We start from the raw sequence: 15,780 nt of genomic DNA, 5'->3' as shown, positions 1-15,780 counted from the left end.
CTGATAGATCTATCCTCCATGATGCTATTCATCACAAGGCTCTTGACTTGAATTCTGTCAATTTTATTTAATCCAAATATGGTGGTCCATCAGCACAGTTGCTTTCCTTTTGTTTATTACAACACATTTTGATTATTTGATTATTTTCCTTTTGATTATTACAACACATTTGATTATTACAACACATATGCCAGACAAGAAAGGTAACAAGAATACAAGCAATACAAAAACCATTTTAAATTTAAACAACCATGGAGGGAGGAGGTTTTTAAAATGTGAGGCATCCACAAAGCAATAATCTTGAGGAGCCAAAGTCACAAGACGGTACAACCAGAATCTTTGTAGCTCAAAGTGTCAATGAGACTACAGAAAAGATTTTGGACATTTTGGTGCTTGAGGCAGAATGAAAGGAAAACCCATTACACAGAGTAATATGTCTTTCAAGATGATAGCAGGAATCAAAATATATTGTGTATAGGGCAAGGAGCAGTTCTGGAGGATACTAGCATAGAATTGAAATCTAGTTTGGCATCCTTTGTGAGAGCTTTGCTGGAAGAGTTGCAGAATGTTAAGTAAGTTTGTCCCATTCTTCAGTATCTTGTGGCATCATGTTTACATTTGTTGCTAGTATTGCATGGGATCTTTGCTAGCCTTGATTGTAACTTTCAGCATCTCAATTAATGATTGGGAACTGCCTACTGCCTCCAGTACATTTCTTTTTTTTGGTCATGTTACACCTATATTTTAGCCATCACCTCCTGATCTACACTATAAGTGGGTGTTTTTGCACAGCTGCCAAATATAAAACAAGAATATGGTTTCACTCAATAAGGGACTGACATCACTTTCAGTTTAACTTGAGAATAAGATCAAGTCTCTTTTTATGATTGCTACACCTGTTTTCTTGTTCCAGAGGGAGAACTGAGCTGCATCTGACTTTAGACACTTTTGGTTTTACTCACTTACACACATGTAATTTTTCCTCTGAAAAAAATCTGCTCAGTAGGGCCCAGGAAACAAGAAAAAAGTGGCCTTATTAGTTTCAAATGTAGAGAGGAACTGAGTTCTCACTGTATCAACAGTATTTGGCGTGAAAATGGTCTTTGTTCCAGGACACACTGATGCCTTTCAGCTTCTGATTCTCCAGCTGCTGGGAGCTGGACACTGTTTTGACGCACAGAGCTAATGCAATGCAGACAGTTGTTTTAATTCTCAGCCAGTTGCGGACATCACTCACAAGGGCCAGAAAAACTGCGGGAGGGAAAGGAGTCTGGGTTCTTTCCTTTAGTTACCTCTGCATTAGAGCCACATTTGGATGGCAGGGGTAGAAAGAGAGTCCATTGGTGAGTGTAATGGATACAGCTGCCTGTGCTTGAGCTTGGGAGAAGTGAACTGGAGCAGGAATCAGACATTTCTTCTTAGATCTACTGGAGCATGAAGCTTTGGGGGGAACACAAAACCTTATTTTAACGTTCACTTTCATCTTCTCCCCAGGGTTTCCTATTCAGTGCTCTTTTCCTACTCCGCTGTTTCTTCTTATTATGACACTGTATATATAGTGCCAGGAGGAAGGGGGGGAAAGACTTACTGTTGTTTTAAAATATCTGTAACTTATTCATTCTCCCCTTGAAGACCTTTTTTCCTGCTTGAACTCCAGACGTGTCAACGAGAATGCAAAATTGCAATCAAGACAACTGTCCTCTATACATACTTAATAGTTTAGTCCCCAATCTAGCCTACCAAAGTATTTGCATTTTAACAGGTCTGCAAAGGGGGCCTACTTCGGTTGAACTCAAAGGGCAGCTTTAAGAAGAAGAATTGCAAGATGATTGCAATTATGGAAAGAAGGTGTCTGAAATGCAGAACACCAGCAGGATGAAATATGAGGAAGGGAAAAATTATAGTCTTTTTAGGAGCTTTTTACACAATCAAGATTTTTGCACAGCTGTTGCACATTTCTCCTCATTTGTTATACAAACTTTTACCAAGTTTGTGTTTCTGTTGCACAAATATCTTGTTTTCCGGTTGGTAGAGGAAGAACAGGTTACTTCAGGTTGTTACTGTTCATTTTGGCTAGCACATAGAGGAGAGTCCATCTATCATAGAACTGGTCCAGTTAGTAGCAGAAAAGGGAATTTTCACAGGCCTTCTTTTGGAGGTCTGTCTATACACTATGGTTGCCAGCCTCCAGGTGGTGGCTGGAGATCTCGGAATTACAACTGATCTCCAGGTGACAGAGATCAGTTCCTCTGGAGAAAATGACTGCTTTGAAGGGTGGACTGTATGGCAAGCCCCTCTCCAAACCCCATCCTCTCCAGGCTCCACTCCCACCCCCAAATCTCCAGGAATTTCCCAACCTGGACCTGGCAACCCTATTATACACTAACTGCAAAAATATATCAGTTTCTCTTGTACCGTGTCAAGTCAAGTTAGCCTTTATTGGCATATATCAACAATTCAGGTTATTAAAATACAGATGAATTTCTTTAAAAAAAACAATCGTAACTTAATTCTATGATAATCTTTGACACAACTTCAAAGCAGCATGGAGACAGTTTCTCTTGTAAAATGAGATAAATATCAGGTAGAGGAAAAGAAATTTATAACAAAAAACCTCACCACTTGGTGTAGGGAGGAAGGAAAAGCATATCATTGTATCTGTGACCTCCTCAGACCACATGTGAGAAACCCCTTATCTGGAGTAGCGAGTTGAGTTCAGTTATGTGCACTGCACTTTAATAAGGATGTAGGCAAATTGCAACAGGTTCAGAAACATTTGGAAAACAAGTCCTATGAAGAGAGGTTGAGGGAACTGTGTCTCCTTAGTCCAGAGAAGTGAATATTGGGGTGGAGTAGGGATTATAGTGCTATTTGGTTCCTGAAGGGGTGGCACATAGAATGCAGAGACTTGTTTTCTGCTACTTCAGGGTGCAACAGTTCGATCTAATGGGTTTAAATTACAGGAGGACACAGTTTAATTGAAGGACAAACTTCATAGTGGTAAACACAGTTTAACAATGGAACAAGTTACTTTGGAGGTTGGTGGGCCCTCCCTCACTGGTCTCCAAGTACATAGCTTCAGGTTTTCTATATCAAGGCCCAAGTGGCCTATAAAACTCCTTCCATCTCTATGATTCTCATGATGTCCAGTAGTCTCAATCCAATTCTGACAAAATTATAAATGTATACCAGGCGACAAAACCATTTGCACATGTGAAGCTGCCACATCCCACTCATCTATGAAGGTCAGTAGTATCTACTCCCAATTGGCAGGGACTCAGAGCTTTCAGCTATCCATCCTTGTATCTGAATGTGCCATTGACTGAACTTGGGGTCTTCTGCATGAAGAGATGTTCTTCCACTGAGGCATGTCCCCTCTCCTCCTTCTCTGTCTTAATATTTTTCCCAGTTTAATGGCAAGGCAGCACATAGATTAGAGCTGGAGATGTCACAAACATCATCCTTGATAAGATAGATTATAAAGTTTCCACTAGATTGTTAAAATTGTAAGCATTGTCACCAACTGGGAAAGGGAGGAGGGAAGGGTTCAGGTAACTGTTCTGCTGCCACTAACTAGAATGAAAACTCATAGTGAGTCCAGTTATCCTTCCCCCAACCCTCTAATCACTTATATTGCACATAGGTAAACACTGTCCTTTCCCTGGAAAAACATCCACTGCTATTGTGGTTGCAATCTGGAAAGTCCAAGCGATAGGGTACCTGTTACGTATTTTATGCCTCATAATTGGAGATAAATGGCATACTTCTCTCATGCACTCATACACAGTGCGTCTGATGCCACATCATTTTGTGAATTTCTTTTTAATTACCTTTAAAAAGTCTTAGCACTTATGCCATGCAACTGTTGCAGGAGAGTACTTCTTCCTCTTCTATTGTGATGTACGAACATTTATTTTAAACATTTGTATACTATCCTTTACAGTTCAACATCTCTCTCTGTTTTTTAAAGGAGATGAATAGCAACAAAGTTATCCCCCACCCCTAAATTTAATATATGCAGATGGGACTATTGCACAAATAGTAATATAAAATAGATCTGTTGGTTGGTTCATGCTTTGACTTGCAATGTATAAAGGCCTCCGAAAGACATGAGCTGACTGAACATGGATGAAGATTTCAGCAGTAAGGCATATTGGATGCTGAAGGCACTGAAGAAAAAGATAGTGTAACTTTTTATGGGTTCTAAGGGGCTTAGGAAGCAAACTTTCATACAAATTTAAGTTAAGAAAGATTTTTTCTTTTTTAAACTTTTTAACTATTAATAAAATACAATTATTTTTTAAAACTAAACTCATAAGTGCAACCATACAGAAAACTTTAAATCAACAATGCCTTTGAAAAGGTAAGACAGTTCAACATTCCAGGAAGTGGTGAGTAGAGATGGGCACAAATTGAATTACGACCCAAAAAAATGCACAAACCAGGCTGGTTTGTGAGTCACGAACCAGTATAGCTTCCTCCCCACCACCGCAGGTCCCTTTAAACTATCAGCTGGCAGGCGGCAAGGGGGGGGATCCCCCCTGCCACCTGCCAACTGATAGTTTAAAGGGACTTGCCACTTGCAAGGCAGGAAAGGGCCCTTTAAACTGTCAAACACCCTTTTTCCTGCCACTGCTAAGCGGCCGGAAAGGGGCATTTAAACCCCACGAACCATGAACTGGTTCATAAACTTGCCCCAGTTTGTAGCTCCTGGTTCATGAAAATCCATGAACCACAAACCTCATGGTTCGGTTTTTTTGTGGTTTGTGCCCATCTCTAGTAGTGAATCCTTTTTCACTAATTCGAAGCAGCTGTAGCCCAGGCTTCTGTCCTCTTGTTGGGGAATTACAGCCCTGCAAAAATAATACAGTTCCAATAACACCAACCAAACACAATACACAAGCACCACTTTAAGTCATATTGTTTACATACAAATTTTATTACTTTATTCAAGGTGATAAGAGCATGTAAATTATTATTAAGCTCCCTAGCAACCAGCCTTCTCCTCAGCAACCTGCCTCTAGCTACTGACTCCACCCTACTGGGCTAAACCAATCACATCATAGGAGTTCCAATAGCGTCCTAGTTACACCCTTCATACCAAGAAAGCATGCTAGAGCTATACCATAGCTCTACTTTTTGAGGTCATAATTAATTAACAAAAGGGGGACAGGCCTGTGAGTGAAGGTTGCCTTCCTGACCCACTTCTTGTCATTGTCATTCCTTAGATTTGCCTGTAAATAAGGTGATAGTGTGCCTTTTCTCAAGGCTGTGTAGAATAAAGAGTCATCTCCTGTCATAACCATGTCCCCAGTCATTCAAGTGATTGGGCATTTGAGGGAACAGCTTTTTGATCCGGAGTTGTGCCAGGAGAAGTGCTGCCTGAGGCATTAGCAGACAGGCTTCCTTGCACAAGCCTGGAATTGATCCTTGATGTGTTCAACTTAGACTGCTGGGCCATCTGTCAGCACAGGCTGTGCCCTGTTCTCTGGCCTTATTAGACTTGTTCACAGTCACAGAAAGTACCAGCAAGCTGTGCCAGTGAGGTGACTGAATCATTGCTGTATGGTGTATAGGTTATCTTTATGTTTCTGCCATTGAGTCAATGAATGATTATTGTGGTTTTATTCAAAGAAGTGTTTACATATTCCATAAACTGAGTCAACTTGCAAAATTATTCCAGCATGAATCACAAACACAACCACCGTTATGTATCAAATGGACACTTGTTTTATTCCAGTATCTGGCAATGAGCAGCCAGTCTTGGCCACAAAGTTTACATGCTGTTCTGCTGGGTCTTCATTTCACTTACCCTTCTGTCATGATGGCAAATTCCCTTGCTTCCACTCTTCAACATCCTCCCTCCCGTACACACAAACAAGCAAACATGTAGCAGTTCCTGCTCTGTGGTTCTCTTTGAAGCTGACCTGCTGTTAGGATTCTAGCAGAGTGGGTGATCACAGGCACAGCTAGTAATGTGGCTGACTTGCAAAACAATATATGTTCCACTTTATGTCAATATTCCACCAATCTCTGTCCAACATCCTCCTAGCTAAGATATTTTTGGTCTTTAACTTGAGATTTATGCAGCGTTGCATGTGAAACATCACAAACTCCAGCATGGTCCCTCAGTTCACATATGGGTGCATCCATATACACTGAAGGCCTAGTGCACCACCCCTACAATATGGTACCTTAATATTCATGTTTGTTTGATGACACTTCATATTTGTTTACTATTTTTTTTTTACTTCTCAGATGGATTTCTTCCCCTGACTGTTGATCCTTCAGCATTCCCACTTTACTGATAGGATAGTGACAAAAAAAATATCTTGATATAGCTCATCAATGTGGATATCATGTCTGGGAGCTGGGATAGTCTGGTAAATAGAGAATCTGATGGAGGTAGTAGACCTGGGTTCAAATTCTGCTCTGACACCAACTCTTAGGACCTTGGGCAAATAGTGTTATTCCAGCCTCAGTTGCTATCTGTAAGTGGCAGTAATACTAATCTACCTCACAAGGTTGTTGAGTTGAGCATTGCACTGTACAGTTTGAATACACAGAAAGTAACCAGCAAACAGGCTCAAACAGCTTATATGCAGCCTAACAAAAAAAGGCTCCCTGTTTCTGACCAGCAAGCTGAACAAGAGCCAAACTGGTAAGTTCTTAACTATCCATAAATGAAAAATGTGCCACGTCAGAAACCTAACCCAACCAACATAGTTTTAAAACTTCCTATGAGAAAGTATCTCAAAATATGTGAACAATTTTACAACAGCAAACAGCAAAATAGGGATTTTATATTCAACTTTTTGACTTTGTATTTGTCTTCTATAGTTAAAAAGATGTCATTAAACTAGTATGTTATTAACAGCCAATATTCTGGATGCTATTGCTTTGGCATTTCTGCTAAGACTATTTATTCTTTTGCCTTTTCTCTGACTTGTATCCCTCACATAAATGTATTCAGTTTCAGACAGAGAATCCTGCTGTTAGGTTCTGAGGAAACTTTCAGTACTTGATTGATTTAGGAGAAATAAGGGCTGGAAAATGGTGGCTACTCACAATAATCTGTTGTATTGTGAATACTAACAAGCTGATTAGTGGTTCTCTGAGGACTTCATTTAACCAAGAACAATTCCCCTTTGTGAAGGGAGGTGTTGTCCAAATGGTGCCTGCATTGTTAAAACAAAAGGTAAATTTCCATAGGATAGCTTGCACAATTCATTAGGAGAATCTGCTCCTTACGTTTGCTAGTGTGTGACTTACACAAGTCACTTTGGGTAACATTGGGTGCTTGTTAGTCACAATTAACAAATTGGAAGCCAGCCTTGATAATGAGCTCTCCCTGGAGCAATTTTCTCTTCTTCCCTTAACTGTGTCTGAGGGAAGTGTTCGCATCCACCGTAACAATGTTTGAGTTCAACAGCATGTTCTTTTTAGCAGGAGCTGAGGCCATCCATGGCTTGTATTTAGATTCACATGTTCTATGTACAAAGGAAAACTCACATTTACCTGCAGCAATCACATACTCCATAACAGTTATGATAAAATGAGGGATTCTTTCCAGTGAGGGGAAAACATTTGGAGAGAAAGTGCAGCTTCCCAAAGTTGGCTCCATTTGACAACCATGGTTAAGAAGTCAGTGTTGTCTGCTCTGATTTTACTTTTCCTTCGTCATTGCAATGAGGGCAGTGGGAGGAAGGGGACAAGTTATTCACATATCTACCTGAGAATGTTGAGAGTTTTAATTAAAAGGCTGTCACTCATTTACTTCAGGAAGTTCAGCTGTGTGTGGCTTGTTTTCTTGAGTTATTTTGGCAAGCAAGGTGAGTGAAATTGCACTGAATGAGTGTTTGCTGTGTTCCTTTTTCTCTAGGTGTCCCAGGTTTCCGTTGAATCCTGTGAACAGTATACAACCTGTGGTGAATGTCTGAGCTCAGGAGACCCTCACTGCGGTTGGTGCGCCCTACACCATACGTGAGTCTGGCATTAACTGGCAATTATTATCTCAAGACCAACCAAAACACCTCTTAAATCCCTTCCACGTATAGCATCATGATTACTTAATTAGTACAATCACAGCTCTTTTCATTCCATACTGATAGGGACTGCTTAGCATTGTACAAAATATACTATCAGACGTTTAGGGAAGCCTTGTTTTGTAACAGAGGGTTTAATCCAAATATTGAAAATGATATCACTTGATATTTAACCTGTAGAAATGTGAGCTAGTCTACACAGATCTTCTTTTAAAAAAAAATACTATGAGCAGAACGATCCCTTTTTATAGCCAGTCAAATCCATGCAGTCTCATTGTTGTCAAGGAGACTGTAGTGATGTGACTAGGATCTGGCTAAGTAAATTGTGAGAAAAACCTAATTTCAAGATGTTGATGTTTTGCAAAAATAAAAAAAACTCTCAGGTTTTTACCATTAACTTAATGCATTTCATTAGACATTTCATTATGTCAGATTCCAGAAATAGCCCAAATACCCTCCAAATCCTACTTACCTTAATCTAAGATTGTCACTTTAATCTCATTGCAATGTCTTCCTCATACCCTGTTTTCTTCTTGCCTCTTTTTTTTTTTTTGAAAAACAAGTTTCCACACACTGCCAAGACTCCTTCCTGATGTCAATCACTTCCCTTTGACTGTGACCTAATAGAATCACTGTTTAAATACCACTTAGAATTTTCAGAAAGGCTACACACTTCAGTCTCTGGCTTAAATCCTGCAAAGTAATGGAATTGTCTGAGCTTGCTAGCCTAGCAGTTCTCTACTGAGCTTTAAGATGTCTGCTGGGACAAAGGATAAAGGCTTTCTAGGCAACATCCTGGGGAAAACTGAGGAAGCTGCACATCTGAATTATGGAGGTGTTTGGCATCTTTTTCTCTTCAACAATGGTATGCTTTCTTAGGCGGAAGGGGTGCCCAAAGTGTGAAGGAAGGAGAGGCTTGGAGTTTACTGGCAAAAAGGAGTCCAAAGCCCCTTTGGGACTGGTGCCAGCACTCCCATTAAATGTTTAGCTGTTGAGGTGGAGGCAAAGGGTATCCACACAATAGTAGTGGGCTGTATGCCCATGTGGCAGGTGTGGAGAGAGGGGAGGGAAGCTGTGATGCAATGTCCGGATTGAATCTGAAACCTTTATATGAGGGGGATAATTTCAATGCCATATTCTCTGCAAAGAAAGGCTTAATTTCCAAGGCTTTTTTTTTTGGCCAACTTTTAACTTTCTTTTGATTGTATTTTTATGACACTTATACTGCCACCTTGCAGAGGCACTTGAGGACAGATTTTTGCCTCCCGACCCACAAGGTTGCTAATGCATGTGGGTTTTGCAATCCTAGGTCTAAACATTCCTGGGATCAGAAAGGACTGCTAGTGACAAGGGAATTCAGGAAAGATGCAGGATCCATACATCCTCAGATTGCTGGATCCAATGCAGAGTCTGGATCTGGTGACTTTACTAGCAATACAGTAAGATTTGTCTAAGTGCTCAGGTGCCTCCTTGAAGGAAGAAATCTGACATTTTGGAACAGAAGCTTTTGCTATCGTATTTTGCACTATTTTAATTGCCATACATCACAAAATATGAAGGAATACTCCCCAAAGCAATGTCAGTACAACAGACAGTTGTACTGACGTTGTAATATTGCAGTCCTGTGCAGTTACTCTGGTCGAAGCCCAAAGCCATTGATTTTGGTGGCTTTGGACTGGAATGACTCTGCATAGGATTGCACTGTAAATCACCTCTGAGGACCAGTTACTGCAGGCATCTTGTTTGGGCCAGGGTACACTGTCTAACAGTTCATACAATGGAGCTTTGCTGTTGTTTTCACTTGATACATTGCTGCACATTATTGAGGCAGCCACTTTTATGAAAACCTCTTCTCCTCCTCCCATGAATGCTTTAAAGTTAAGCCGAAATTAGGTTGTTGTGGGTTTTTTTGTGCAGTTTGTCTTTCACAGCAAAAGGTAAAAATTCAAAGAGAACAAATTTTTCTCCAGAACAGCAATCTTTTGCTGCAAAACTGGGATCCCACTGCCCCTTCTCTTGCTGATTTAAGCAATTGCAACAACCACTTTAGAGAAGCAGACATTTCACCCCATGTTGGATTGCTTCGAAAGATTGCAGAATAGGAGATCTTTTCTTCAAGGAAAATATGGTGGAGAGATACTTGGCTACAGCCAACTTAATCCTTGGGTCTCTATTTACTAAAAGATAGTGGACTATATGATCTTTTGATACAGTGGAAGATAATTTATTAAAGTAGGGGCAAGCCATAATTTGTGATCAAATTTATAATGAAGGGCATTCCAATATCATATGGGATAGGGAGTCAACCTTTTTCAAAGCATATCTGGGTGAAGCGTACTGTCTGAGCTCGTATAACTGAGCTAGAGTAATCTAGATCTTTTATGTGTTTCTTGATAATTAGTAAAGATTCGCTTTTCCCAAGTCATAGTATATCATCACTTTGTAGGCCAAGACTAAATAGTTTCTTGTCTATTTCTTGCATACACAGAGAGTAGAATTGATCTTGATTTAGCTCACAGAGCAGACCTTCCTTCTTAGTGGAGAAAAGAACCTTTAGCTTATGTTTAAATGCATGCAGCCATGCTTTGGCTTCAATAAAGCCCTGGCCCAATTATAATCTTAAGACTATCCCAGCTATGCATTTTGTGGTTCCCATAATACATCTCAGAAAATGGCAAAGTGGGTGGTTTAGGTTCTCATTCACTTAGGGAATCCAGATTGAAGCCCCATAAAGGAGCTGCGGAATGATTTTCATATTGAACTCATGCAGACCTCCTGGGATATATTTGCCTCCCTTAGAGAAGAAGAAGCATTCAGTCGCTGACACAGAAGGTTTGATTTTATTTATTGCAAATTTGAAATGGGATTGCCAGTTAAGATGAGGATCAAAGACCACACCAGGTATGGAAATTTAGGAAATATTCCAGACTGATGGGGTATTCTCTTGGCTTTAGAAAAAAACATAACCTTTGATTCTGAATAGTTAATCTTAAGTCCTTCACGTTTATAGTATTTTTAAAAACGGCTTAGGAGTCTTCTCAGTCCAACCTGAGTGTAGGACATAAGGATAGTATCATCTGCACAGAGAAGTAAAGTTAGTGCCTTTGGGGATAAATACGGAGGATGAAATTCTGCTGAAGACAGGGTAGTTGCAAGGTCATTCAGATACAAATTGAAAAGTAGAGGTGCTAAGAGGCAGCCTTGCTTCACTCCTCTATCAAGGCGAAAACACTTTGTGAGTTCTCCCTTTTCTCCACAGCAAACGTGAACCACACAAGAGAAGTAGAGATTTTTTTAATAGCCAGAGCAATCTTTTGTTTATTGAAGTACACTCCAATTTTCTGCACAGTCTGCTCCTAGGTATGGTGTCAAAAGCTCTCTCAAGATCTATAAATGCAACATACAGGCCGTTTTCATGCGTTTTAACTATTGCGCAAAACTCACAGAACGACGGCGTCTTCATGGCACAATTTCCAGTCATGATTCCATTTCATGGTGATTTCTGATGTCATTGCGCTATGAAACGGAGTCATGATGTAGAAGTCATGCCATAAAGGCACTGTCATTCCGTGAGTTTTGCATGATTTTGCATGACGGTTAAGACGTGTGAATTTAAAGGTAAAAGGTGAATTTTTTCAACTAAATGGGCCAAGATCAAACAGTGATCTTGAGGTGCCCTTCCTAAAGCCAATTTATTCCCACCTAAGGATATTATTTGAGGTTATCCATTTCTCTAATTTGAGGTATAAATATGAGGTATACAGTTTTGCCACTGATGAGAGAAGACAAATGGGATGGTAGTTTGCTGAATCTGTCTTGGAACCTTTCTTGAAGACTGGGACAATGACAGTGTGTTTCCAAATTGGGAGAATCTTCCCCGTAAGGTTGATCTCAGAGAAAATTGGGGCTAGAATCGTAGCCCATTGTGCTGGATTAGCTTTGAACAAGTTGTTAATCATTAAGTCCAAGCCTGGAACTTTGCCTGAGTGTAAACGCTTAATCATAGAGGTAACTTCTATCTTGGTGATAGCCGGCCAAGAAGGGAGATCAACAGGGGTCAAGTTACATGGTAGTATTTTCAGAGGAGAATAGTTCCTTAAAGAATAGCACTCATTCAGAAGCAGAAATACAGAATGGAGGGGATGATCTTCTATCCAAATTTCTAGAGGACAAGGACCAAAAAAGACTGGGATCTTTGTTATTTATTGCAGAAATCAAGAGGGCCCATGTCCTATATATTTCCTCTATTTTTTCTGTTTATTGTTTTCCTATATTGGCCTTTAAGATTCAAAAGTTCCCTTAGAACTCTCTGTGTATTGTTCTGTTTAAATTCACGGTGTTTGCAATGAATCACCTTCTTTAGAGATTTGCACTCACCATGAAACCAACTATTGAGTCTTTTGGCTTCTTGCATATCTGAGTACAGTCTAATATATATAGTTTCAAATATTGAATAAAGAATATAGAGGGGTAATAAAATCATGCTTTAGCTTATTGAAGAGGAGTTTTTCCTTCCTTTTCCGAAATTCTTCAGCATCAAGCAGCTTGATTGCTGCCTTCTCAGTTGCAGAAATCCATAGAATGTGGCATGTAAATGCCTGCTTATCAATTAGATGGAACAAATGCTCATAGCACAGGTGACTGTCCACAAAGCTACAGAGGCTGAGTGAGATTGGAAGATGGTACCCCACCTGTATATTTTTCCACATTGACTTTCTCAACTAGATTTAAGTAATCTGTTGCAGTGATAAAGTACTGTCCCCCTTGTGACCAAACAAAGTAAAGTTACCTTTTCCATCAATTTATCTTTGCCCATTTAAGGTGACTAACCCTCTTTGCGTAGAAAAATCAAACAGGTTGAGAACTAAGGCATTAACTGTCTTATCTTTCGAAAATCTATTATACAAATAGGGGGAAATAATTTCTTATGGCTCACAACCTAGCCATTTTTCAACCAGACACTCATCATCTGAACCAGTTCTGGCACTGAGATCTCCTGCAATAAGGATTGGGTAATTAGGGAACCAATGGGTTAAATTATTATACATTTCCGAAAAGGACCAATAGTAGATCAGTACATGTTTATTTGGAGTTGGAGGGATATAGGTTGATATTACTATAAAGGAAAAATCAATCATTGGATCAGAACAGCCAAAATGAGGTCAAATGAGGCCACTTCTGATCCAGAGATATTGAAGGCAGATGAAATAAGGCAGGCCAACCTGACTCTTGGCCCTCTCCCTTTCTCCCTCTTTTGAGCCTTCTTAGAGAAAGTAATATAGCCTGGAAATCCTTGTATTAAAGTAGTATCAAAAGTAGATAAAAGAAGTTAACTTCTGGAAAGGAATGGTTGGTCTTCCAGCCCACCACATCCCAGCTTAATATTTTTATATTGCTACGGGGGTATAATCATTGGTTCTCAGGCATGGCATTTTCAATTTGGCCGTGTTAGAAGGCAACAATTGGATTTACAGTGCATATTTGAATTTTGGGTTCAGGAAGAATGGGAACTGAAGGGTCAGATGATGAAACATCACAAGAAAGTTTCTTTACAAGGAAGGGAATAAACCCTCCTATCATTTTGTGAAGGGAAGGGTTTCCCCTTTCCTCTGATTTCCTCATAGGTTGTTTGCTTATCAGTCTGAGTTTTAGTATTGATGTGATATGGTAAATTCTGCACTCTTATTGTTATTCTTGTCATTGTTAATTCCTTTGTTGAGCTTTAATCAAGCGATCTTGTAATTGTTCAAATCTCTTAATAATATCAGTTTGCTCTTCAGGTGGAAGGGCCTTAAAAGAATTTAAGAGACTTTTATCAATATTGTCCAGATCATTTCCCTTTAAGAGTGTTGGAGTAAAATTTTTGGTTTTCCTTGTCCTTTGCAGTTCAAGCACTTTTCTGGCCTCTTGTGTAATTGATGGCTAAATTAAATCAATCAATGGAATCTCCGGAATTTCGGAGGCCTGTCTCCTGCCTATTAAAGGTCTATTGCTATCATTTTAATCTAATTTATATACTTTCAAAGGGAGTTTCAAAGAGAACTTAGAGGGGAAAAGAGGGGTAACTGCAGTGGTTTTGAGGGGGCATTGAGGGAAAACACCATGGCTATGAAACCTCTCCCTATTTGACATAGGCTACTGGACAGATTATCAAATATTTTAAATTGATTGAGGCAGGATGTAAATTTAGAAGAGATGATAAATGTTCCTCTATGAGATATTTATTACTCCAGTTAATAGTTCTTCCTCTAAAATGATAGATGTCCACCAGCATTCTGTGAGGGTTAGGGACAGAGGAAGAATCATATTTTGGGCTTTACCCCAATTTTTCACTGGATTGTTGTTTGAGATTTGGGTGGAGAGATTATCTATTTTTTCATAAATTTTGTTTAAAGTATCTGCAATAAGAAAGGTTTGTGATGCCAGCTGATTCAGTATTGAGTCCCCAATTTGGGATATCTCAGGTCATCAGGACATATTCTGTAGGTCATCTAAATTAGCAGCTGCCTCATTAGTTGGAGTATCATTCAAGAGATTATGGACACTATCCGCTTTTATATTATTTGATAAAAGGAAATGGTCTGTGGTTAGTTGTAAAACCTCAAAACTATTTTCAGAATTATAGAGTATTAGAGGGTCTTCTGCCCTACTTTGCTTAGGAGAGGGAGGCGTAAGTTCCTCAATGGTTCATAATAAGCTCTTCTCTCATGGGGAGAGGAGGAAGTCTTTAGATTGTACAAAAATTCTGGTATAAAGTAATTCACCTTTTAGTGCTTATGCATCTCAAATCCATGTTTCTGTATCCAGCCACCAGTAAGCCCTTGTCTTGGTTATGCGGCCCTTTCCTGGCACACAGCAACGCTACTTGGGCCAGGGGCCGTTTATTGCTGCGCTGGAGGAGGGAGGCAGCACCCCCCCCACTTCCTAATAAGGCATGGCTAGGAGGGCGGAGCAAGGGCCTTAGGCGGCTGCTCTGCCCATCCTAGCCTCATTGCAGCAAGTCCCTCGGCCCACCCTCCTCTTCCAGTATTGGTGTAGGATTAGCCGGCTGCTATTACCAGAGCCAGGTAGGAATTTTTTCCCCCTCCTTCCAAATTGGCATTGGAAGGAGGGGGGGGGGTTCTCCTACCTTGCACCTATTTTGGGGACTGATATGATTGGCCAAGGGTGGTGCCTGTTAGCAGTGTCATGGCTGGTTTGAGTTAGAGTAGGGTGCAGGCCGGTGAGCACCGTTGGCGCTTTCCTATTGATGGGAAGAGGTGCCTGGGTTGCTTTGGAGTATGCAAAATATGCTACTGTAGCCTATAAACCTGCTTCCTAGCCTATTTTCCCCAAAAGTAATCTCACTTCAAATACCAAACAAAATAAAATAGGATAAAATAAAATAGCTCAATGAAATCAAAATACCCCGACCTCAAAGTAAACTAGCTCTGATTAGGCACCAATTAAACTATGATAGTAAAAGTAACTGAACACACATACCGTTAATTAATTAAGTTACTAGGAAAGTAAAAGTCAAAGTGAAAGCAAAATAAGAACAAAACCACCTCCCAACCTTACTGAGTTATTCAAATCTTACTTAATATTTTCTATATTTCTTTTTTCACGTGTCCCCATTAGGGAGTACAGGGGTCAGCCAGGAGATGGAGACAGAGAATAGATCAACACATGTATTGAAAGGGCTGCTTGCCATCCTTTGATTTTGTAAAAAAATAGCTGGCAGGTAGCATTGTGT

General features: G+C 40.0%; 1 protein-coding gene across 1 annotated transcript in view; it reads left to right on the top strand.

Annotated features, from left to right (window-relative positions):
- PLXNA2 (plexin A2) overlaps window positions 1-15,780 on the top strand; it is a 546,864-nt gene that overhangs the window by 295,816 nt on the left and 235,268 nt on the right. Inside the window, exon 4 of the mRNA XM_054980080.1 lies at window positions 7,883-7,983. Coding sequence (XP_054836055.1) covers window positions 7,883-7,983 — 101 coding nt within the window. The remainder of the gene's footprint in view (window positions 1-7,882; window positions 7,984-15,780) is intronic.

This window comes from Eublepharis macularius, chromosome 5 (genome assembly GCF_028583425.1).
Source record: "Eublepharis macularius isolate TG4126 chromosome 5, MPM_Emac_v1.0, whole genome shotgun sequence".
NCBI classification, from domain to species: Eukaryota; Metazoa; Chordata; class Lepidosauria; order Squamata; family Eublepharidae; genus Eublepharis; species Eublepharis macularius.
The sequence above is the reverse complement of the archived record's forward strand: the minus strand, read 5'-3'. Positions and strand labels throughout refer to the sequence as shown.